General features: G+C 40.4%; 1 protein-coding gene across 2 annotated transcripts in view; it reads right to left on the bottom strand.

The window, feature by feature from the left end:
- immp2l (inner mitochondrial membrane peptidase subunit 2) overlaps nucleotides 1–27,427 on the bottom strand; it is a 489,386-nt gene that overhangs the window by 114,901 nt on the left and 347,058 nt on the right. For both annotated transcript variants that reach the window (XM_048607792.1, XM_048607791.1), the window contains one exon: nucleotides 23,537–23,639. In XM_048607792.1, the coding sequence (XP_048463749.1) occupies nucleotides 23,537–23,639 (103 nt within the window). The remainder of the gene's footprint in view (nucleotides 1–23,536; nucleotides 23,640–27,427) is intronic.

A 27,427-nucleotide genomic window follows, 5' to 3' on the forward strand; every position in this document is an offset into this window, starting at 1 on the left:
TGTCTCAGACACATTACTGGCAATATAAATGTTGAAATGTTGTAACACCAACACCAACTCAAGGTCTCCTCCTCAATCATGGAGTATTTCTGTTGATGAATATTAAATTTCCGCAGAAATATCTGATAGGTCTTTCTCCCTTCTTGTCATCCTCTGGTGAGAGTACGGCACTGACACCCACATCACTCGCATCAATAGCCACTTTGAATGGCTTTGTGTAATTAGATGTGGCTAATACTGGGGCAGTCGTTAACACAGCTTTCACGCTGTCAAATGCCTTCTGTCAGTCTACTGTCCGCACTTCTTCAATAAGTCAGTCAGTGGAGCAACCACACTGCTAAAATTCCGTATGAATTTCCGATAAAACCCACTCAATCCCAGAAATCGTAGTACTGCTCTCTTCGTCAATGGTATGGGAAACTCCCCAATAACCTCTGTTTTCAAATTCCCTGGGGCCATCTGTCCATATCCAATAACATGGCCCAGGAACATGACTTGGGCTTTGGCGAATTCACTCTTAGCCCGGTTTATCACCAAGTCTGCCTCCCGAAATCGATCGAATAGTTTTGATAAATGCTGAAAATGTTCCTTCCACATGTGACTAAAAGTCACCAGGTCATCGATGTATACCACACAATTGGGTAATCCAGACATGACTTTATTGGTTAGTCTTTGAAATGTGGCTAACGCACTTCTCAAGCAAATGACTTTGAATTGGTAAAGCTCATTTAGTGTTACGAAAGCCAAAATTGGTTGCATTCTTTCAGATAAAGATACCTGCCAGTATTCTCTGAGAAAGTCCAACTTAGAAATATAAGTTGCTTGTCCCACCTTCTCAATACAGTCTTCCAAATGTGGAATCAGATATTAATCAGACTTCGTAACTGCATTGATTTTGCAATAGTCTACATATAATCATTGGGTACCATCTGGTTTTGGCACCAATACAATGGATGAGCTCCGGTTGTTGCAATTCACTTTGATTATGTTGTCTTGGAGCATGTGTTCAATCTCTTTTTGAACCTGTGCCAATTTAAGTGGGTTATGTCGATAAGGATGTCGCTCAATTGGATTTCCTATATCTGCATCATACATAATTAAATTAGTACTTCCCAGCTCATTCCCACATATCTCCCCATGCGATCGTAATAACTCTTTCAGGTCATTTCGATTTTCCCTAGGAAGGTAATGTAATAACTTATCCCAATTTTTAAGAGCTTCCTCATTTTTCAATTTAATTTGAGCCGCGTCCAATTCAGAATCCTCTGAATTTTGTTCTTCACTCTGTGTTGTAACTAGTAACACATTTTCCTTTTGTTTTCCTTCCCTATCAAAATACCTTTTGAGCATATTCACATGACACACTCTGAGATTTCTTTCTATCTGGAGTCCTTATCAAATAATTCACTTCATTCAATCTCCTTTCGATTTGATAAGGTCACTAAACCTTGCTTTTAAAGGTTCGTCTCTCACTGGAAGTAACACAAACACTTTATCTCCAAGAGCAAAATTGTGAAACTTTGGTTTCTTGTCTGCTTCCTGTATCATTATATGCTGTGCTACTTTTAAGTGCGGTCTAGCCAACTCCCCTGCCCTATTTAATCGTTCCCTAAAATTTGACACATATTCTAAATCGGTGGTCTCTGAATTCTGACTGCCAATTTCTCCTTAATTAATTTCAGTGGTCCTCTCACCTCATGCCCAAAAACATATTCAAATGGGCTGAATTTGGTTGGTTCATTTGGTGCATCCCTAATTGCAAAACATACAAACAGAATTTCTTTATCCCAATCATTTGGATAGTCTTGACTATAAGCCCTTAACATGGTCTTTAAAGTTTGATGCCACCTGTGATTCTGGATGGTACGTGGTGGATTTGAATTTTTTTATTCCTAAGCTATTCCATAACTTTCCTTAATCATTTTGACGTAAAATTTGACCCTTGATCGGATTGTATTCCTGTGGGTAGTCCATACCTAGTTAAAATTTTAAGTAGCTCTTCTACAATCCTTTTAACTGTGATACCGCGTAATGGAGTGGCCTCTCGAAATCTAGTGGACACATCCATTATTGTCAACAAATACAGATTCCCACTTTTTGTTTGAGGTAGGGGTCCTATGCTATTAATTAAAACCCTTGTAAAAGGTTCCTCAAATGCAAGAATAGATATTAAAAGTGCTGGTTTTATTACTGCGCGAGTTTTCCAATTACCTGACATGAATAACATGTCTGGCAAATGTCAACTACATCCTTAGGCAGTCCAGGCCAGTAAAAATGTTTTTGTATTTTGGCTTGAGTTTTTGTTACCCCTACATGACCACCTACTGGTAATTCATTGCTACCTGCAATACCTCCTTTCTATAACCCACCGGTAATACAACTTGATAAATGTCTGCCCATTTCTCATCTGCCTGAATATGTGATGGTCTCCATTTCCTCATCAAGACATCATTTTTAGGTTAGCAACATTCGGGAATACACTCAGATTCTTCTTCTGTGTGCGCTTTTCAATACAATTTCTCCAGTTTTTCAGCTTTCTGTTGTAACTCAGTTCATTTCTCAGAACTAAAAATATCCACTTTGTCCTCCACCTGTTCTTGTTTTGACTCAACCATTTGGTCAAACATGGTCTCTCATAATTCTACTTCAACTTCCTTTTCTGCATTCTTTGATGTTTCAACCAGTGGCGTTGTGACCTTGTTATCATACAGTCAGGAAAAATCCCAGGATATACTTCCTATAATACCTCAGTTACCTGATTTTTCACTGGTTTTTCAACCACAAGAGGCAGCATCCTACCTGTGATCCAGCTATATTGTTACCAAGGACAAATTGTATTCCTGGAGCCAAGAGTTTCTCCAGCACTCCTATCACCACTTCTCCACTTTTCACTGGACACTCCAACCTCACTGTACATAATGGAGCACTTCTCATCTCACCATGAATTCCACATACGAGCACTTTTTTCTGCCAATAGTCCTTCTGAGTTACATATCTCCTTATCTCTCAACATCAAAGATTGACATGAAACTATATCTCTTAATACTGTAACTTCTTCACCTGCTGCTCTTGGCCTATGACAGTAAACCTTACCTTTGCAAGTAAATAGTTTAAGAAGATCTGGCATTTCCTTCTCAACCAACCTCCAACCAGGTTATACATTCTGGTGCAGCTTCTTCGCCTCCACTGTGTTTTCCTTTACCACTTCAACAAAATTCACTGGCTTATCCTGTTTTCCCATAATGCCTTCCCAGAGCTTCTCCTAAACCACCAACACTGTGACTTCATGTGGTCTACTTTATTGCAGTGAAAACACCTGAGCTTTTTAACTTCTCTTTCCCATTTGTGGGTTTTCTTTTTATCGGCTGGTAAGTTATCTTTATTATCTTCACTAAGATCTACTTTTCCCTTACCACCTGAGGATTTCTCTTTTCCCCAATTTCTATCCCTCACGAATTGAAATTTATGTCAGAAACCAAACTTTGACTTATGAACCAACTCATACTCATCAGCCATTTCAGCTGCTAATCTTGCTGTTTTAACACTCTGCTCTTCCACATGACTTCTCACTACCTCAGGAAGTGAATTTTTGAACTCCTCCAAAATAATTGTCTAAGAGCATAATATGTTTGATCTATTTTTAATGCCCTTATCCACCTATCAAAATTACTTTGTTTGATCCTTTCCAACTTAATGTATGTTTGACCAGAGTCCCTCCTTAGATTCGTGGAACATTGTCTGTAGGCTTCTGGCACTAGCTCATATGCACTTAAGATGGCTTTCTTCACCTCCTCATTCTCCCCAGATACCTCCTCTGATAGTGATGCAAATACCTCACTAGCTCTACCCACCAACTTTGTTTAGATCAAAAAAACCCACATGGTCACCGGCCACTTCATTTATATAGCCACTTTCTCAAATGAGGTGAAAAAGTCTTGTATATCCTTCTTATCAAATTTAGGCAATGCTTGGATATATTTAAGCAGATCCCCACCAGGCCTTTGCCTACAATGGGTTTGCTCATCCTCACTGTCCTCCTCACTAAGCCTAACATTTACCTTTACTTCCATCCTTTTAAGTTGACTTTCCTGTCTAATTGCCGACTTCTGAAATTCAAATTCTCTCTCTTTCTGCTTTTCTTCTCTCTCTTTCTCCCTTTCTTCTAGGGCCTTCCTTTCATTTTGATTTTTGCTCTACCAGAGCAAATCTTTCCTTTTTGTTTTGTTCAGCCAGGGTTATTCTTTCCTTTTCATTTTGTTTTGCCAGGGCAATTCTTTCTTTCTCTTTTTGTTCTGCCAGGGAGATTCTGTCCTTTTCTCTTTCCTCTGCTTTTAACCATAATTCAAATTGTTTCAGCTCCCTTTCATGTCCAAGCTGCTTCATCTGCAATTGCATTCTAGCCATTTCCAAAGATTCCAATTGTATTTCCAGCAAATTTAAATGTTGAGCTGTTGTTGTAATTACCTCCTTTTCCCACAAAGGCAACACCAACTCCAACTTGTCTGCCAATTCCAAAAGCTTTGCCCTTGCTCACCTTTTGTAAAACCCCCAAAGTCACTTCTTCCACCCCTGGAAAACTCTTAGTGACCGAAAGAGTCATTACTACACAAGGCACTGTTTAAATCCACCGAATTCAACACACAACACGAAAGACACTAAACCTACCATGCCCCACCTTTGAGTCCAACAACCCTAAACCCAAATTGGAATTATAGAATTATCCTGACAAGAACCGCCAGTCTGTTATGGACCAGGCCAGACCCCCATCAAAATATTTTAAGAAGTTAGCCTAGATCCTAACTTTTTCTTATTTTAAAAGCAGATGTGAAGTGGGTGTTCCAGGTGTGATGCAACTTGTCAAACCATACAGCTTTAAGCAAAATAAAATTTATTTAAACACTACAGTTGAAACACGAACAAAAGAAAGGGAATTTAGAGTAATTTAATTATTGGAAAACCTAAACAATCCGATACAGCAACTCAACTAATTAACTGTTCCAATATAGTAACATTCCATAACACACCCGTTGGCAAAAAGCTAAATTCAAACACAGATTCTTACAGACAGGAGGGAACAACATCCAGAGAGAGATTTCAGAGAAAGTCTGAAGAATCCTTTACTGAAACTTACAACACTTCTGGTACTCAAAACATTTTGCGACTGCTACAGCTAAAAAAAGCTAGAAAAAACCTAACTAGAAGAACTGGCCACTCCCCTTCCATTGTTAAACTGTTACTCCCTAGACTCTTCACGCCTGTGCCTTTACGCCCTCTCTTTTAAAAAAAACAAGGATAAAATAACCTTTATAAAGTGACAGCATTGCCACAATGGAATATAGATAACTCATAGTTCTGCACTTGAAATGAAATATTTTAACTATTTTTTGAGTTGGTGTAGTGATTGGAATCAGGTGGACCTTGTTGACGACGAAATCCTTGACTGGGGCTGTTAACGTGGGCCAATATAAACAGGGGATTTAGAATTTCCTCAGTTCAGGGGACTGACTCTGAGCTGTCTGGCCACAGCCTGTGCCCAAGTAAATAGAGGGTGACTTGGCGACAGGATGTCAGCCTCTGTGAATTATTTCAATTTGTATTCTCATATTTTAATGTAATCTTTTTCTATATGCAGTCTATATCATATTTGATATATTCAAATGTATACTCCAGTAGAATATATTTAATTCAATATATTTTATACAATGTTGTCTCCCGTAGGTTGTTGGTGGTGTCAGGGGTATGACCATCCTTAGCAACCTTCACGCCCCCTACCAACTCCAAAACCTTTTCGTGTAACACACTTCCTGACTCAAAATTTCCTGGCACTGAAGAAAGGAAGTCTTGCATTTAAGCAACTGCTTTTACAACAAAACAAAATGTACTGAAAGTTAAGTGAGACAGAGCGGGCACTTCAAGATGGAGGTTCTGTTATAATAAAGAATGGCAGCAGCCTGGCCACCATAGTGTGGAGGGATGGCAGCACCAGCTGCCAAGGCACCTGTGCTGACTGGGAAAGGTCAAGTCCGCCTTCTTTTTAAAGTTTGTCTGACCCCAGTCTGAGACTTACCATTTATAGGGTAGTAGCCCTAATGGCTTCCAATCCTCAAAAATAACCAGGCGATGTGATGGAGCTGGAGGGACGGGCATCACTCCAGCTGATGGGGCTAAGTTTAGCTGTTGACCACCTCTGAGTCCCATCCCAGCAAGAGCTCAAAATTCAGCCCCTGCAGCTGGACAAGAATCTGACTCAGAAAAAAGAATTTTATTAACTGAGAAGAGCTTATATTTCTGCGGTAATCCAAAACACTCTGCTGCCCAACATGTCCTCAAGGGTACCTTACTACTTTGTCTCTGGGAACTAACAGCCACAGTGAAATCACTATGATTTATCGTATTTTAAAACCATAAAACCATGCCCGTTTTCAGAAAATTTCACACACTGTTTAACAATTTAAAATATTGGCTAATTCCGTGAATCTTTTAAATTGAGTTGTTCAGTTGTATCATGCTGGCTTCAATGCGATGTATTTGAGAGTAAGTGACACTTATTGTTATCAAGACCAATTTAACTGGAAAAGCTGTAAGCGGACACTTTGCCCTGAAATTCTCATGCTTGTCATTGGCCATGCATGCATTTTTAAGACGAATAATTAAACAAACACAAATAGTTAATTATTAACACAATAGGCATGCAATTTGTTTTGGGGTTTTAAAAGAAAGATCCTATTTTTAGTGGGACTTCTCTAGTTTCCCTAGCATACATTTCAATCTTGCTCTGCTCAGGGAAATGCCTTTCCTCAGGCAGATGTCATAGGAACTGCATCCACACAACCTCTTCCCCAGCCTTGTTCTCTATATCTCTCTCCTTAATCCGACCTACACTGAATTCCTACCCCGAATGTAATTCACCTCAGTGTCTGATTTCTCCCAAGCTCCCCCTAGCATGCCATGATCCTGTATAAAGGATTGGAATTGGTGGTCTAGCTCAGTTTTTTTGGCCAACACAATCCATTGTTGAAGATCCTCTGCAATAAGCTATCAATAAAATGTCAACATTTGGAATTATACTGTCAACCAAAATTATTCTTGCCCTTGATACAGAATCTGATTACCGTCATAATAACAGCTCCCAATGATGAGGTAAAAAAATATTATCGTTCTTATAGCAAAGCCTAGACCTAGGAGTTTAGAAGAAGAGAATGTGATCTAGTTGAAGCATTCAAAATTCAAAACAGGACTCAACAGGGTCGATGCAGGATGAGTGCTTTCCCTGGTTTGGGGTCCAAAACTGGGACAGTCTCAGAATAAGAAATAAGCCATTTGGGACAAAGATAAAGAGGAACTTCTTCACTCACATGGTCATGAATTTTTGAAATTCTCTCTCTCGATGTCCGTGGGGTCTCAATCATTCAGTGTAATAAAGACAGACATCAACAGATTTCTACTAAAGATATAACACAATATGGAGATAGTTCTGAAAAATGGCTTTGAGGTAGAAGATCAGCCACGATCAAGCTGAATGGCAGATCAGGTCTACGCTTGCTCCTTTTGCCTATTATTAACAAGAGTGGGATATGGCAAAGCCAGGTAAGTGATCAAACAGAGTCTTAACTGATCTGTTTGAAAATGGAAAAGGAAGGACTGAAGAATTCTAGATAACAGGATGTGGATGATAGCAATGGGCGAAACTGACACAGTATGGAATATGAATTTTACAATAGGATATGATGATATGGTGGGGACAATACAGGAGAAATAAAGCACAGAAATGAATTAAAATTTGGATTATGGTTTACTGCAGGTAGGGTTAGGAACACAGGTGGGAAATATTGCAAAGATTCAAGTAGGCAATCTTGATCAAAAGTTGATGAAATGGGTGTCGAGTTTAAGGCTTCGATTAGGGTCTAGCATGACAGAAATGTTGTACATTATCAGTCTCAGTCTGATCTACTGACCAAAAAGTAGAATAAATTAGTGCCAGCAACATGAGGTTTCTTGCAGGAGACAAATAGGATATCTGATATAAAAGTCTAAACTAATCACTCAGCATGTCAGGAGGAATCTATTGAGAAAAGAAGACATAGCTAAGATTTCAGGTGTGTTTTCCTTTGTCAGAATCTTACATCTTTTTGGCTACGCGCCAGTTGCATCAGGTTTTTTGTAAGCTTTTTAGCGTGAGGTCTAGTGAGATTTCTTTTTATATCTTATCAAACTCATCTCATTAACTACTGATCCTGCCCCAATGGTGCCTCTCTTGTCCAATCTATCCCATCTACCCATGTGTCATTGTCAGAACAACTCTCCATCCAGCAAGGTATTCACTGAAAGACTGGCATCCTTGTGCCCATGCCATCTTTAAAAGGTCATTATGCACCCAGACAAGAGTTAGCAATCTGGTGTTGTTTCTCACCGGCAACAAAATGGCACAGCAGGCACAAAGCCACATTGACCGTAATACATGGCTGGCACTTCCTTGCATGTACAGGCCCATTCTCTCACCCCACTTGTAGTTTAACAACCAGACCACACAATTTACTTGTTGTTATCTACATCCTATTTAAACAGTCATTCTAAGTCACTGTTATTCTGCTGGACACCCACAGATTGTCATTGTCCAGTAGAAGATCATTACATAAAGTCGTCATCAAACCTTTCCAAAAATGAGCTTTTATTGGCAGTCAGTGAAAGCAAACACAAACAAAACCAAATGCTGACATCATGACTAACAACTAGTGAACATTCCATGATGGTCTGCCGCAGCCAGCTCCCATTTACTAGATGAGGGTGCCAATCAGGTCCTGTCTGGCTTGTGGAGGTCTTTGTGCCTTTGTGTCTCAATGACTTTGTCCTCTTCAGAAGAAGACTGCTCCTGCTCCCCAACATCTCTAACATTGCCTCATTGCCTGCTTCAGTGCATGCCAGGGTGATGCTGCATACATGGTTTGGACTTCACTGGAGGGAACACCCAGATGGGTCCAAGCAGCAGCACCACATAGCCCTATCATCTGCTCCACTACAGCCTTGTTGAAAATACAGATGGAGGACAGTCAGTCAGGGGGTTGTGCAAAGATGTCATGAACCATGGTCTCACTGTATAGCCCTTATCCCCCAGTTACCAACATTTGTAAGGCACCTGACCCTCAAACATACCAGGATGCTGAAGGCATGGTAGCTATCAGCACAGTGGGTACACATCTTCAGGAAGTGATAATGATGATGACAGATCACCTGTACATTAATTGAATGTAACTGATTCCTTTTGATGAATTTTGCAGTGTTGTGATGCAGCCCTCTCAATGCCACATGTGTGCAGTCACTGGCACCCTGTACCTAGGGAAGCAAGTTATGTTTTTGAATCCTACTGCCTGGGATGCAACACTGAGCTCATCATCATGAAACAGAACAAACTGGTGTGATCTTGCAGGGATGGCACCAGCCCTGGTGCATTTCTTTATGAATGACTGAGAGATCCCTCACACGTTAGCCATCACTCCTTAAAGGAGCCAGTCACATAGAAGTTCAAGGTGGCTGTCACCTTTCCACCATGCTGAGAAGATGGCTGACATGGGCACTGACACTGAATCCACCCATCCTTGGAGCTGTCCCAGATATTTTCCAGTTGCATTCCACATCTAGGGAATGGCCAGTGATGGTAGGGAATGCAGCTTGCAGTGGATACAGTCATCACAGGGTTCCATACCACGTACCCTCTCAAGAGCCTCCATGTCTCCTTTTACTTTGCATAGTCCCAAAATCCAATTTCTATCCATCCTACCCATGTGAAGACCCGCCACATTGACCTTTGCCTCCAAATGTCCTCCTTTCCCCCAAACACTGCCATTACACCTTAATGATGCCCACCCTTCTCTTCTACCCGCACCCCTGGGAGGCCAGTTACTTTCAGTAACCTCCTGTCCCATGGCCTATCATGCCCTCCAATGCTGTTTTGCCTTCTCTCTTATATACTGAGTGATCCTTCCATTACCATTTTGATGCCCATCTCTACACATTCCTCGGTTTCCACCCCGAGTCTTCACATCCTCATCCCTTTCAGCAGTGTTCCTCCCACTACACCACTGCCACCTCATCCATCTTGCAACATATTCAACAATCAGTGTATAGACTACAGAGATGTCTTCAACATTCTAAGCGTGTTGGAAAACAGTCTTTCTTTATGGAAAAACAGAATAGGAAACAACAACTTTCAGAATTCAATACTTGAATACTTCTATCCATGCAACCTGTTCAATTCCTCTGCTGGGAACTTTGTGAAGACATGCTTTATTGTGAAAATAACTCACCTTACAAGCATGCTTAATAATGTCAATAAATATTATAACCCTGTGTTAATTCAGGAATAAACTTCATAAATGAGATTTGTTTTGCCATTTTATGCCTTGACTGTTAAGTATCATGTCATAAAACTGCTCAAAATATAATCATAAAGGATTCCACACATAAGAAATGAACACCATACTTTAGTAGAAGTGACAAAACAAAAATGTCAGGAACAAAATCAGAAGTTGCTGGAAAAGCTCAGCAGGTCTGGCAACATCTGTGAAAAAACAGTCAGAGTTAACGTTTCAGGTCTGGTGACCCTTCCTCAGATCTTCTGAACTTTTCCAGCAACTTCTGTTTTTTGTTCCTGATTTACAGCATCCACAGTTCTTTCGGTTTTTACAAAAAAAAATGTCCTTTGTTTAAACAATTAAAGATGTGTCTCTCGATGTGTACCTTGTTAGTGGCATGTTCTAGCTGTTCCAATAAAAAAAGTTATTAGCAGCAGTTATTACAGCTTGTGTATCAGGTAGTCTACCCTCAAGCACCATACTGAATTATATTTGCAATAACATTTTAGATACCAATATCTAAATAAACCACAAGAACCATGGTAGTGAGCAAGTTTAAAAGGGTCAAATTTCAGCAAGATACCTTAAATTCAGTAAATGGTGCCAACCATAGTCAATTCTACATCTTGACCATCTCTCTGCCTCCACTGCCATGGTGTTGCCAAGTGTCTTGGATAAGCCATGATTGCCTCCAGTTCAATACTAACCCCTCCTCCCCCAAAGACTGATTTTGTGTGATTGATACTATCCTCATTGACGCCACCAGCTTAGGATAAAGAAGACTATTTCCAACCTAGCTGACATTTTTATGCAGAACTAAACCTCTGACTACATATCAAGCTCTTCACAAATGCAAATCATTTCCACTTTTGTAATATCACCCAGCATCTACCCCTACCTTCAATATTTGTTCATGAAATTCTTATCTGCGTTTATATCACTTCCAGGTCTGACTACGCCAGTGGTGTTCTGCCGGGTTCCCAAACATTACTGTGCTAAACTTCACACCAACCAAAACTCGACAGCCCAGATTCAATTACCATTACTACCCACTCTCCTAACTGGCCTTCACTGGCTCCCAGTTCTCCAAAGACTCTCATTTATAATTCTTAACTAACTGTTGAACTCCCTTCTTGGTCTCACTCTTTAGTATTGTTAATTTCTCCGGTCTTACAATCCTCCACAAACTGTACGAACTTCCATCTCTAGTTTATTACATACCTGACCTTGATACTTTGCCTAATATTGGGTGCCATGACATCGCCATGCTCCAAGCTCTAGAAAAAGCCCCTAAACCACTGTGACTGTGTACCTCTTTATTGTCTTTTCAAACCTTCTATAAACAGAATACTTTGACCAAGTGTTTAGTTACACCTGTTTGAAATATCTTGGATAATTTTGTCCTAAATGTGCATTCTGCTGAGACACAACATCTAATAAATTGAAAGTAACAGAATGAAAAAAGTATTTCGAAGTATAAACTCTGTGTTCACTTCTCATCACAGCGCAGAAAATGAAACAGTACATACAGGGCCCCACATCTAGCCATTATTTATAGATAAAAGTTTATTCTGATTTCAAGGTTTACTATTTATGTAAAGTTGCACATATGGTGCATTAATCACAAATATGAAAAACAAGTTGAAGATATGAACTACTTTTTAAAAAAAAATTCCATTATTATCATAGAATTCAGATGGAGCTTTTAGGATTTATTTGAAAATCCCATTTACATAATCCAGTTCACCGACACCCCCACCGTACCAGATCTAACAATTTGCATCCCTTTATACTTACAGATAAACAAAAGAGTGAGCTTGCTTTCTCAAAAGAAGTAAGTTTGAATATAGTATCATCAAAGAAACCCAGCTTTCAAACAAGTCTTCCCCCCAGAGAAATTATTTTCTGTACACATCATATCAACCAGTATGTAAATAATAAATACAAGCATGCAGCAGATTTTTAAAGCAAATATTGAACTGCACCACTCTAGTTCTAAACGTTAAGCATCAACTAGCATTTGACACTAATCACGTTCTCTTTATAAATGCTATAATAATTAATTTCTCTTTACACATTGTTGAATTATGATATGGTTGGATATAAAACGTAAACATTTTTTCTACTTTCCGCTGAAAGAAATAATTAAGAATTACTGCAATGAGTTCAGTATGGGTCAGTGATAACGCTGTCCTTCAACTATTTTCCTCACTGTGTTTCTCAGGGGAGTGACTGAGTGCTGCAGAATAAAGCATTTAATTTAATTACACAGGGATGTTTTTAAGGATATTCGTCACTCGTATAAAGACCTGAGTAAATGAAATGCCAAATGTAAAGCTAGAGGAAAACAACACGTGTACATTCATTCCAGTTATTTCTACAGTGCTGTCACAGCTGATCTTAATTCAGTGATTTCAGTTTTATCTCCGAGAACCTGTTCATCAGAATTACACAGAATAATCCAAGTACAACCACATTTGTTAACAACAATTTGTCAGAAGGTTTTAACCTTAGAGGACACAAGCCCAGATTTTATGGTAGGAATGCTGGTGAAAGGATTAGTATATTCCATTCATATAGACTATATTGGATAGAAACAGTTAAAGGCGGAAATCAAGAAACCGGACATTGGAGGAGTTGTGTTAAAGGAAGGTAGTGTGATCCACAGTCCTCAACTCATGAATGGTATGAAATTGTAGAATTTATACACTAGACACACACTAAGCATACAGTCCATTCATCTGTAAGCAAATGTTATAATACATCCAATTATCTGTTTTTAATAATTACTATTAAACAACCTCTTTGTCACTGAAAATTTACTTTTAAAGTTATAGAATCTGAATCCTTTATATTTGATTAATGATAGATCCACATTGGACAGATTTTCCTTTCCTGGCGTGCTGTGAGCAATGGCAAAAAAGTTGGGAAAATACAATATGAAAAATTCATAATTCGTGTTGCGATGAATTTTGCAATTTTCCAGTGAAGCCTTAAACTGTGACTTCAAAATCCCACCATCAAGAGATTTTATTTCCATGCATTTGTATTTCATTAATAGCGCAACTCACCTTATTTATATACCACTTCCAATTCTCCTGACTTCACCAAAAAACTAAACAATGTAAATTCCTGACATGTAAAACAGAGAGTGGGTATCTGGCAGTTGCCAGTCACTGATTTTTATCCCAACCATCATTTCTTCACCATTATGTTCCTGCATGCTCCATGGACACCATTCTCCCCCTCCTTTGGTCCACTCAAGGCAACACTAGTAAACCAACAGCCTCACCACATTACAATGTCTGCACTTAAACCAACTTACACACCACTTTAGCAATTCAATACAGGGTCACTTACAACTTGCATGCATGCTTCTGCCAGGTCGCTTTGTATGCAAGCAGAAGTATCTCATGCATTTGCACAGGGCGCATCTATTGCCTCTCAGATTACCTTCTTAACATTCAGTTACTTTGTACTTATTTGGAGACTGCCAGCCTCTGTCTGTCAGATATTGCTTTCCTAGTGCACTCTTGTTGAATTCAGCACTAACTTACAGGCTGCTAGGGATAGTGTGGGTTACCTTGAAGTTGGCCACCGTGCGTCAGGCACTTGGTTCGACCAAAGTTGGGTGATCTTTGTCCTTACAGTTCAGGGATTGGGCCACAGTCAGTCCTGCAGGCCAAATGTAACCAGGAATTATAAGTGGGTCACTCAAAATGCCATGAAGACTTCAGACTGAAGGCTGGATCATGGTCATTCTGGGCTGTTCTGCCAATTAATCCGGAGGCTGCATCATGGTAAGTCAAGGGAGTTCAGTCAATAAATGGTCATTAGGCTTTTCAGGAGGGAGCTCACGGAGTACTGGGAAAAGTGATCAACTAGAGATGGGCTTTGAACGAATGGCGCCAGTACTGAAGGACAATTGGATATAGGAAGATGTGACTTCATTGTGACAAGGAGAGACTGGAAGTGCAGTTTTAAACCAGTCATAGTAACTCTGGCCACCAAAGACATTGACGTTTCAAAAGCCATAGTCTCTGGCGGTTAAAGTGGAGCATTAATAGTTATATAAAGGAGTCCAACAGAAACATGGGGAGGATGAAAGATCATAGGTGCCATAAGAGACAGCAACACCAAAGAAAAAATGAAACATAAGGAAATTGATGTATCATAGGCAAGCCCTGCGAGTCACTCGCACTGAAACAAAACTGGAATATCGCCATGTCAGATTGAAAGTCAACTACACAACAGCCGCTCAAAATGGCTGCAACTGCATGCAAAGTGAATGGAGTAAGTTACTTTTTTTCTCTTCGGATCGTGAGGCCCTGCTAAGGCCAACTGCAGTAATCATGCCTCCACTGATTCAGTAATGCCACCCATCTAGCTTCAATTTGCACTTCATCAGCACGTCATTCATTACCCAAGAATGCACATTAAAAATTATGGCCTCAAGCCATCATGAGCATTACATTGTATGCACTAGTTGACTCCTTGTTATGTCAGCTAATCAAATGTAGGGAGACCAAAGTGTTTAAAAGCTGCGCTTGAGTTTTTCTTTTTCACAAACAAATTCTACAACCAGTACTAGAGGTCAATGTTTTGCAGCTGCCACATTTGCAAACTGAATTGTAAGGATGTGGTCTGTGATTTGGAAGGCAGCCTTTTCTTTGGTGGCAGCAGGAGGCTATAATATCGGCTTATTGACAGAATTCTACTCCCCTAATATAGCATGAAACGTTTGGTTGTGCAACGTGCATTTAGATAAGGTACCATACCGCAAAGCTCCATTTAGAGGCACAACATTGTTGTGAAGCACACTCATGTTGTGTGAGGGCAAAACCTGAGATTTCATTATGATGGATGTGAGAGATCATTGGTTCCTTGAATAAAATTGTGCTCTCTTTCTGACAATCCTCAGAGATTATCTGCTCATGCACCTGACATGGACATTGCTGTAGCTGGAGTCTTTTTGCATTGTTTTCAGAGTTGGACAATGCACAGGTTTTAATGTCTGGATCACTCTGGCAGAACCATGAAATACAGCACAGAAAAGGTTGCGCCACTTCATTTGTAGCTTGTTGAACCCTTCACAACTGCAGTTTAAAAGTAGGGATCTACAGGATACAGATGAAATAGGGGCATTGACAGCAACCTTCTGAGGATGAGCACATTTACAAGGAGGGCTGTTCAAGACAGTATGGCAGATCAATGCATTGATACATGCAAGAAGCTAGAAGTAAGATAATTGGAACTTGCTTCCAGGATGAATGAGGCACATATTTAATATTTGACATTTAAAGTTTTGGCAAAGATCTGTAGCTCGGGTTGTGGGTGAGGTTGTTGACTTGCTCACCGAGCTGGCTTGTTCTCATTCAGTCCTTTCGTCACAATGCTAGGTGACATCATCAGTGGAGTCTCTGGTGAAGCAACGTTATTCTACCCTGCTTGGAATTTATACTGTCTGTTCCGTTATGGTGAGTAATGTCATTTCCAGTTTCGATCTGTGTGGGTTTGTATATGGGGTCCAATTCTATATGTTTGTTGATTGCATTATGGGTTGAGAACCATACCTCTCACGGAGTAGAATAACATCGCTTCATCAGAGGCTTCACTGATGATGTCACCTAGCATGTTTGGATTTTGATATTTTTGCAATGGGATTTTCAATTGAGGTGTAGTTTAGCTGTGAAATTTTAGGAGAAGAAAAGGTGGTGAGGTGTCCTTAGTGAGTGAATAGGAGGCACAGGGGGCAGGAAGGATGAGTAGTTTGGTAAGATAGAGTAGATTGAGTAGACATAATGCACAAAAAAGTGGAAGTTGAAAAATGTAAAAGAGAGGCAGCAGGTGGTGAAGGTATGTGCAGTGGTACAGTTAGCGAGTGGTGGCTGTGTGTGTGTGAGGTAGCAAAGATGAGATGGTGACAGCTACCCTTTCAGCGTGCAGAAGATCATTGACATTTTCCTGTACATGTGTCCCTTCTAATCCAGGTCACAGCACTAACATGGGTTGCTATCTGGGTCCAGCCTAGATTAATCTGGTGGCATAGCCTCCTGTGGCCCTCCTCTCTGCCAGCCCATTCACAAGTACCTCCAGGTTGCCATGTGTGAAGCAGGATATGAGCCTTCCTTTCCTCTGTACCCTAATGGTCCACAGACTGTCCTGGCTGGCAGCATCTGAAGGGATGTGCAACTGGCCTTTAAATATAGCGCCAGAGGCATGAACCATTGAAGATCCAAGCTGCAGCAAGAACTTCCACCTCTCCTTCCTCATGATTGCAGGACAATTGAGTTGCATAATTAATGAGGTGAAGAGTGGAAGATTGCATGAGAAACTTTGCTCTGATCCACACTGGACTGGGCACCACGAATTGCATCTAACAAAATGCAATCTGAAAATGGAAAAGTTCCACCCTTTGAAATATTTAATGGTGACTGTATCAATTTTGCCACAACATTATTATTTTTCTGTTGTGTAACAATTTATCCTGGCATACAAGCAGTACTTAGAAATAGAAACTGAATAACCTAGAAACCTTCAAAACATTCTAAAGGACGTTTGCACCATTATTTCTCATTTAAGTAGTAATTCTTTAAAAGATTGAAACCATTTCATCCACTTTTTTTTCTTGCTACAATTCTCCATTTGTTTACAGGTACTAATTTAAAATGATGCAGCAATTGAAAGAAACTTAGTTATAAATAGTGGTAATGATGAAAAACATGCAGCCATTCATCTTTACAAAACTATCAGTCAGCCTCCTGACTCTACTCAACACTTTTTTGTTCTTTCATAGGATGTGGATAGTTGCTGGCAAGGCCAGGATTTGTTGTCATTTCTAAATGTCCCACAAAGGTGGCAACCAGCCAACAGACTAAACCACTGTTGCCCATCTGTTACCAGTTTAGTACAACTGAGTAGCTTGCTAGGCCATTCAAGAGGGCAATTAAAAGTTGCTAAGGGTTTGAAGATGCATGTATCTTAGGTAAGGGCAGCGGATTTCCTTCCCGAAAGGATAATAATGAACCAGACAGGTTTTTACAACAATTGAGTTTCAAAGTCACCATTACTGACATGAGCTCTCAATTCCAGACTTATTAATGAAACTAATTGAATTTTAATTCCTTCAGCTGGGGCAATGATATAATTTGTCTCATTAGCCTGGCCTTGTGGATTACTGCCCAAGTGACATCACTACAACACCAGTCTTTCGAGGGACCAAGCTATTTCGGAAATATTACATTGAAAATCTACCAAACTGTACAGTAGTGAGCTGTGCTATTATAAATGAAGCAGAAACAGGTTGTAATATGCTGTTTTACATTGTGTACTCTAAATCTAATGGGAACTTTCAGTTGAAAGTACTAATGTTATGCAGTTCATTCTGTTTTAATAAATAGCATGGTAGTCATCAAGCATTAAATTAAGTTATAAGGAGCAAACATATATTTGTTTTGGAAAATAAGGTCAGCCAAAGACAGAATATCACAACATATATTATCCAAACAGTGAAGTGTCAGGAATATTATTTTGAACCAAATTAATGTTTAATCTCATTGTTTAAACAACATATACAAACTACAGGTTGACCTTTTCAAAGAGACAGTAATAACAATGGTTTAGAACTAGCAAAGGGTCTGAGAAAAGGAACTGCAAACAACATCAACAAACATACTGCGCTAGGAAAGGGAATTGAATGGTCAGAAAAGGAAAGCAGGAGATTGCAAGAACAGGACCTCACTGAATCCACTGGGAGAAGTCAGTCTGGGGAGGGAATGGGAAAAACTGAAGACAGAGTGACAAATGACTCAGTATGAAAAGAAGGTCAGGGAAGCTGAGTTAACAAGGTGTAGAGCTGGATGAACACAGCAGGCCAAGCAGCATCAGAGGAGCAGGAAGGCTGACGTTTTGGGCCTAAACCCTTCTTCAAACATCAGCCTTCCTGCTCCTCTGATGCGCCGTGTTCATCCAGCTCTACACCTTGTTATCTCAGATTCTCCAGCATCTGCAGTTCCTACTAACAGGGAAGCTGAGTTACGGGTTCATAAAACAGGAGACAGCTGACAATAAGGGGATCTGCATCGACTTTCTAACCAACAGATAAAGAAATCCATGAGTTCCTCAGGAGATGGAGCAGAACCATGTTGATGTGGCTGGGGTCTCAGCAGTTGGAATAAGGCCCATGCTACCTTTCTACCAGCTGCCAAATCACATGCCAATCAGATATTGGAATCAAAACTTTTGCAAGTCCTGACCAGCAAAAGGTAACAGCTACTCAGTAGATAACCTGCCTGGAGGAAGCAGCAGTTGTTGCTGAAAGAACATCCTGAGAATCCCAGAACTGTAGAGGACTAAAGTAAGTGTTATTTAGGGGATTGGTGGGGGGAGACATTTATGGGGGTGCGTGGTGATGGAAACAAGGGCAGCAGGACTGTTCCCAGCATCCACCCCCTGTCAGATGTCCAGTCCCTCAATCAGGCACTGATTTACCCTGATTAAGGACCTGTAGGAGTCAGCAAAAATCCCTGTCATTTAGAATATTGGACCAAAACCCTGGATTTTTAACAGAACTTTTAAAACAAAAAGAAAGGCAGCTGGGCTATGCTCTGGAATACACAACCATGGGGATAGCTGTCTGGAACCATGGTTCAGTTAGAAATCCTACTCACATCTCAGCCCTAAAGGAACAATGAACCAGACCTAAGACAACAACTTCAGACATTTTGGACTCTTCAGAGGTACCAAGGCATTCAACTTCAATTAATATTCATTCGCAGAAATACTGGACATTTCACTTAATCAAAACACATTTATACCCACTAAACTATCAGGAAGCCCACAAAGGGGACAACAGAAACACAATGGATAATACGGATTTGCGAGGTGATAATGGAGCACACAATCTGTGTAACTGCTGGCCTCTGATCTGGGAGAGAGAGCCATCCCCGCAGCTGCCAACAGAAGAGGGATCCCAGACAGTTACTCTCCCCGAGAACTATCTGCACAGCTATCTCCCAGAAACCTACCGACACGGGGCTATTCTGCACCAGGGAACCAGCGGCAACCGACCATCACCAGCAGATCTGACAACTGACAACCTCCGAAAACCACCGACATGACTGACAAGGCCTCAGACACATCCTGAGGTGAAAACCGGCTCATAAAACCACCACAAAGTAAGAAAACTCAAGTTGTCAAAACCAGACTGAATAACGTCCAAAGTCTTCAGTGAAGGAAGTAAGTTGGAACAGCCAGTTGTATTTCAAAATTGTGTTTATCTCCAGTGGTGACCCTATTTCCTCAAGACCCAAAGTATCCAACCGAGTTAGCAGGGAGGGGAAAGTGGGTTGGTGACAGTGTGGGCACCCCAAGGTCAGGAAATATGATTAACATGTCTGTGTTTGAAACTAATTTTTAGTTTCTAATAGTAATTAGCCTGTGTTAGGTTAATAACTGATAATATCAGTTTCACTGTTTTGGATTTGCCTTTTTATCTCTTGTATTTTATTCACCTTTGTTTTATTTCCCTATTTATTACTTTTGCTTCTTTTTATTTCTTGTGATATACTCACCTTTGCTTTTAATAAACACAGAGATTCTTTGCCCTGAAACACCTGTCTACTGCCTTCTTCACTTCACATTCCTAAATTAAGTCCAGTGTCGGAAGCAGGGGCCTGTGGTGATTCGAACCACCTAAAAATCCGCAAATTACTGATCGCAAACCAGAATCCCTACAGACCCAAATACACAACACCAGCTAACGTGATGCCCTCACAGTGTCACCTGTTGCCTAATGATGACAAGCCCACTTAGACCTAAGCCAATCGCTGCAGTGACAAACAGTGGCTGTTAAGTGATTGGCCTCTTAAGGGCCAAGTTAACAGTGGTATCGGTGGGTTGGCCATGCACCTTCTCAGTCTCGACCTAATTCTGTTGAAGGCAACGTATTTGGGTATCCCACCACCCTACTTTCCTGCATCCAGCTCACCACCTCCAGGAGCACAAGATTCTACCCAGAAAACTATTTGGGATTTTCATCTTCCTGAATTTCTCTCCTTTTACTGTTATCATTAGTCATTCTTTGGTTGTGATATAATAAATATCAAATAATAATGATTTTTAGTTCATTATCCTAATACTTTGGTTTTGTCAAGTTCTAGACATGCTTGGGCAGGGGGAGTAACATAAATGTAAGAAAGAGAGTAATCTTCCCAACCATCCTCCCAAGTTTGGGAAGAGTAAAAGTAAGTGCAAAATAGAATTTACCAAATATTCTTTAGAAACTGTAAGTCCTTTTAAGGACTGTGATGTAGCAAATGTTCATTTCTTGTTTAAGAAGTGGGAAAAACCAGAAAATTGTGGGTGTTCTACTGTCACTCATGGGTCTAACCTCATTAATCTATATTTTTTTCCCATTTTCGTGCTAACACGCTCATTAATCTCTAATATGGGATAAAGTTAGTGACAACTTGAGAGGTTTGGGCTAATCAGTAATAGTCAGCTGTTATGCTCCTTGAGGATATCTCCGAATTTATTTATTTATTTTGTTCACTCAAGGTGTGGGTGGTTGTTGTTGTTGTTGTTGTTGTTTTTGTGGGTATTGCTGGATCAGTCAGCATTTTTTGTCCATCCCTAATTGCCATTGAGAAGGTGGTAGTGAGTTTCTTCTTTAACTACCACAGACTATTAGGTTAAGTATGCCAAAAGTGCTGTTTGGGAGTGTTCCAAATTTTTGACCCGCTGGATGGAAGGAATAGTGATACATTTCCAAGTCAGGTTAGTGGGTGGCTTGGAGGCAAACTGAAGGCGATTGTGTTCTCATGCATCTTCTACCTTCGTCCTTCAAGATGGTAGAATTTGCAGGTTGGGAAGAGGCTGGCAAAGGATCCTCAGTAAATTGCTATAGTGCGTCTTGTATGTAGTATGTACTTCTGCCACCATGCATCAGTGGTGGACGGGTTGAATATTAATGTCTGGCTAAAAACCAGTATTTTTTTTTGTTTGAATTGGACAAAGCTTGAGGTCCCAGGTGATTTCTAGAAGAATGAAGCCATACAATTCTGTTGTTTTCAATAAACAAATTAAACTTTATATAACAAAGTTAATTAAGCATAATATAATTATGATATCCACAATAAACATGAGGTGAATGATTTAACAGAAACTGGACAAATACCCAATGGAGCTAATCAAATAGAAGATGTGGTCAAGACAGAGCACTCCAGGTCATCAAATCTCATAAAGCAAAGCATTGAGGAAAGTGGCAGAATGGGGAGATAATTAGGCAAGCTTACAATAAGGAGATATCTGCAATATTCCTGCCATTACAGCAACTAAAGCTTGGGTGGGAAGGCAAAAGCTTAATCTTCCCCTTCCACCACCAATTGAGGTTCTTAAGTAGTCAATTAATTACAACGTAATGGTAATTTCAAGCACTCATTATAATTCTCTTCCTAGCAGGCAAGTACAGTGGCACCCTTCCCAAGTGATAAAATGGAACTGGGATGGGAGTGTGCCTCAATTTGCCAGAATCAGTGTGACTAAGGGCATGACTAAGATTCAGGGGTGGCCATGAAAGCCACATTCTTGTAATAACACCAACCCCCCACTTCCACCCACCATACCTCACTCTATCACCTACACCATCTCATCACCACTCCCTCCCAAATCAGAGTGGCCTGTCCAATGCTCCTAAATTCCATGGTTACCATGCCAATAGCAGCCTTGGTCTCAGACGCAATGCTGACTGTGACTGCTGGCATCTGATTGACTGACAACTTCAGACAGGGCAAGATAATGCTGTCACAGGAAGTGATCAAACACAAAGTCAAGTGGGTGACCATCTTAGGTGGCTGACAAGTACAAAGTCCAGTGGGCTTTCCCATTTACAATGGTTGGGGGTATCCCACATTTTATGATGCCCGCCACCACTCTTGTGGGAAAATTGGAAAATTCTAGCCATTGTCTCCTTTACAAGAGATTTCAATTCTTTACTCTTGGAAGATCCAGCCTTCAAACTCCCTCAAAAGTCTCTCCATCATCGATTATCTCATTGACTGCTCATGTTAAGGTAGCTTAATCACTTCTCCTGACACTGCAGTCCCCTGAAGTTCCCAAAGATGCACTACAGCTCTAACTCCTAGACACAATGCCAGCTCTTTTATAGACAATGAAGCTGTCACTAAGCTGCCATTACCCCCTGTGATTTCTCCGAGCTCTCATATTTTTTAGCTGCATCAAGCATATACAATTTCTAGGCTTCTTTTATACCATCATCAACAGTGCTGAACTATAAATAGCTCCCAGTGTCTCTTCCTGCCCTAACTGAATCTGCTGACAACAACACGCATGTTGACTGAAGCCACTTCTTTGCTTTAGCACTCTCTCCAAGGTGCCACTATGTCTTCCAGCAAAAGCATCCCCCAATCAATCGAAACCAGAGAACCTTAAGACCCACCATCCTTAAGAAAATGTCGACTACACGGAACTAGTGGATTTTAGTGCCTTCAGAATTCACTGAACACATTAAAGCTAATTTACAGTAATTCACAAAACAAACCAGCTCTTCTACTTCGATTCAATGAAACAAATTGGGTAAGCTCTTAAACCAAAATGACTCCAAACTGTTAAGTATAATGTACATCATATGCTCCAAATGCACTTAACCCATGTTTCGCAGTAAAACTAATTTCTAAAACTAAAATTATAACACAAATAGTTATTTGCAACAATGTAAATGACTTTAAAGGGCTGGTTATTTTTCACCAATGGAGTTTTTGTGGAAATTACAGCATGGTTCCATGATAAATGCAATACAGCAACAGAATTTCACTTCAAAGTATTTCTTTCCAGTGCACATGCCTTAATATTCATTTTATTATTTAATTATTGGTAAATGTCTGCTGTAAGAAATATGCCCCTTTATTAAACTGCATTTACTTGTTCTACAATTTCTGATAACTTTCCATGCTTTACAGAAAGTCATTAAGTAGTCAAATGAAAATACAGCACGTCGTAACATCATTCTATGTCTATTAAGATACCCAGTTCTGAATTATATGTACGAAGCTAATTGAGCAATTTGCAGAGTCTATTTGAATTACTTCTTCCATTATTTCATGGTTTTGGTTGCTGCAAGTACAACATTCATTTAGCTGACTGAAGAAGGAGAAAAAGAATAAACTTACAGGTCCAAAAGCATTGCTGTCAAAGCTGTGTCCATGATGATCTCCTTCAATCCATAAATGGCCATTGGGAATCTTTATGAATCTATTCCTATATCCCATAGTTCTGTAAGACATTATGAACAAATTGTTATGCTTAAAAACGTATTTTAAATATTGCAGTGTTTCATTTTTGTAATAAACGTCATTGTAAGTTCTTCCTAACTTGCATCAGTAATATATCGACTGTTGAATAAGAACAAAATTTGTTTTAACAATACCATTGACTCATGCATTAAATTTGCCACATTAAACTTTTTCCTATTTGATGTAATGAAACTGTACATCTAATGTGCGTTCTCACCATCTAACTCCATGAAATTGCAAATTTGTGCCACATCTAAGAACATAACAAGAATAAGGCAGATTCTTGGAATGTATGATCCCCTCAGAAAATGAAATTAATCTAAGACAGGCATCAGAATATTTTAACCTTAACTGAATTCATCAGTTATGATATGAAATAAAGACAACCAGAGTTCTGCAATTGCATTTTGCAATGATGACCTTGGTCTTTGATTACTTAGCAATTGAGCTTTGTGACCTTCAATAAAAACAGCTTGCCGTAGCAATGTGATCCACCTTATCAACAAAGAACAGTGTATCCTCTGTCTTATCATAATTTACTTCATATTGTCTTATGTTATGCTGTGTTCATTTGATGAAGTTTAATTGGCAAACAAAACAAAATGTTACAGATTCACAGAGAGGTACAGCACAGAAACAGATCCCTTGGTCCAACTTGTCCATGCCAACCAGATTTCCTAAATAAATCTAGTCTTATTTGCCAGCATTTGGCTCATATCTCTCCAACCCTTCTTATTCATAGATCCATCCAGATGCCTTGTAAATGTTGTAATTGTATCAGCCTCCACCGCTTCCGCTGGCAGCTCATTCCATACACAAACCACCCTCTGCATGAAGAAGTTGTCCCTTAGATCCGTTTTAAATCTTTCCCCTCTCACCTTAAACCTACGCCCTCTAGTTTTGGATTCCTCCATCCCGGGGCAAAGACCTTGTCTATTTACCCAATCCATGCCCCTCATGATTTTATAAACATCTATAAGGTCACCCTTTAACCTTCAATGCTCCAGGGAAAATAACCCCAGCCTATTCAGCCTGTCCTGACAGCTCAAACCCTCCAGCCCTGGCAACATCCTTGTAACTCTTTTCTAAACCCTTTCAAGTTTCACAACCTCCTTCCTATACCTGGGAGACTAAAACTGCATGCAGTATTCCAAAGTGGCCTAACCAATGTCCTGTACAGCCACAACATGACCTCCCAACTGCTATACTCAAAGCATTGACCAATAAAGGCACGAATACAAAACACCGTCTTCACTATCCTGTCTACCTGCGACTCCACTTTCACAGAACAATGAACCTGCACCCCAAGGTCTCTTTGTTCAGCAATACTCCCCAGGACCTTACCATTAAGTATATAAGTCCTGCCCTGATATGCTTTTCAAAATACAGCACCTCACATTTATCTAAATTAAACTCCATCTGCCACCCCTTGGCCCGTTGGCCCATTGGCCCATTTGATCAAGATCCCGTTGTACTCTAGGTAACCTTCTTCACTGTCCACTACACCTCCAGTTTTGATGCCATCTGCAAACTTACTAACCATACCTCCTATGTTCACACCCAAATCATTTATATACATGAGGAAAAGCAATGGACCCAGCACTGATTCTTGTGGCACACCGCTGGTCACAGACCTCCAGTCTGAAAAGCAACCCTCCACCAACCCTCCACCTGTGTTCTACCTTTGAGCTACTTCTGTATCCAAATGGCTACTTCTCCCTGTATTCCATGTGATCTAACCTTGCTAATTAGACTACCATGAGGAACCTTGTCGAACACCTTATTGAAGTCCATACTGATCACATTCATCATTTTGCCCTCATCAATTGTCTTTGTTACTTCAAAAAACCCAATCAAGTTAGTGAGACATGATTTCCCATGCACAAAGCTTATGTTGGCTATCCCTATTCAGTCCTTATCTTTCCAAATACATGTAAATTTTTTCCCTCAGGATGCCCTCCAACAACTTGCCCACCACCGATGTCAGGCTCACTGGTCTGTAGTTCCCTGACTTTTCCTTACCACCTTTCTTAAAAAGTGGCACTACGTTAGCCAAACTCTAGTCTTCTGCACCTCACCTGTGGCTGTCGATTGTACTAATATCTCAGCAAGGGGCCCATCATCCCACAGAGTTGTGGGGTTCACCTGATCAGGTCCTGGGGATTTATCCACCTTAACGTATTTTAAGCCATCCAGCACTCTGTAGTATGGCCATTTTTCAAGATATCATTATATATTTCCCCACGTTCTATATCTTCCATATCCTTCTGCACAATAAACACTGATGCAAAATACTCGTTTAGTATCTGCCCTATCTCCTGCAGTTCCAAACATAGGTTGCCGTGCTATTCTTTAAGGGGCCCTGTTCCCTCCCTCGTTACTCTTTCTTCCTTAATGTATTTCTAGAATCCCTTTGGATTCTCCTTAACCCTATTTGCCAAAGCTATCTCGTGTCCCCTTTTTGCCCCCCTGATTTCCCTCTTAAGTGTACTCCTACTGCCTTTATACACTTCTAGGGATTCAGTCAATCTCTGCTGTCTATATCTGGCATATGCTTCCTTCTTTTTCTTGACCAAAACCTCAAATTTTCCAATTATCCAGCATTCCCTACACCTACCGGCCTTGCCCTTTACCTTAACAGGAACATAGTGTCTCTTGTTTCCTCATTTTCGAAGGCTTTCCATTTTCTAGCTGTCCCTTTACCTGCAAACATCTGCCCCCAATCAATTTTTGAACGTTCTTGCCTAAAACTGTCAAAATTAGCCTTCCTCCACTTTAGAACTTTAACTTGTCTATCCTTTTCCATCACTATTTTAAAACTATGAGAATTATGGTCACTGGCCCCAAAGTGCTCCCCCACTGACACCTCAGTCAGCTGCCTTGTCTTATTTCCAGTCAAGTTTTGTACCTTCTCGCTAGTAGGTACATCCACATACTGAATCAGAAATTTTTCTTGTACACAGTTAAAAAAATTCCTCTCTATCCAAGCCCTTAATGCTTTAGCAGGGCCAGTCTATGTTTGGAAAGTTAAAATCCCCCATCATAACCAACCTATTATTCTTACAGATAACTGAGATCTTGTTACAAATTTGTTTTTCAATTTCTCAATGACTGTTTGGGAATCAATAATACAATCCCAATAAGATGATCATCCCTTTCTTATTTCTACCCAAATAATTTCCTGGACATCTGCCCAGGAATATCCTCCCTAAGTACAGCTATAACGTTATCACTAATCAAAAATGCCACTCCCCCTCCTCTCTTGCCACCCCTTTCTATCCTTCCTATAGCATCTGTACACTGGAACATTAAGCTGCCAGTCCTGTCCATCCCTGAGCCGCATCTCTGTAATTGCACTGATATCCCAGCCCCATGTTTCCAACCATGCCCTGAATTCATCTGCCTTACCTGTTAGGACTCTTGCATTGAAATAAATGTACTTTAAGTTATCAGTCCTACCTCACTCTCTGCTTTGTTCCTGCCTACTCTGACTGTTTGACTTGTTCCTTTTCCCAACTGTACCAGTCTCTGACTGATCACTTTCCTCACCCTCTCCCTGGGTCCCCATCCCCAACCCCCACCCCCACCCCCACCCCGCGTCCCCCACCCCCACCCCCCACCCCCCCCCCTTAATGGTTTAAACCCCCTCGAGCAGCTCTAGCAAATCTCCCCGCCAGTATTAATCCTCTTCCAATTCAGGTGCAATCTGTCCTTCTTATATAGGTCACATCTCCCCTAAAAGGGATTCCAATGATCCAAAAATGTGAA

The sequence above is a fragment of the Rhincodon typus genome, chromosome 18 (assembly GCF_021869965.1).
Source record: "Rhincodon typus isolate 14 chromosome 18, sRhiTyp1.1, whole genome shotgun sequence".
NCBI classification, from domain to species: Eukaryota; Metazoa; Chordata; class Chondrichthyes; order Orectolobiformes; family Rhincodontidae; genus Rhincodon; species Rhincodon typus.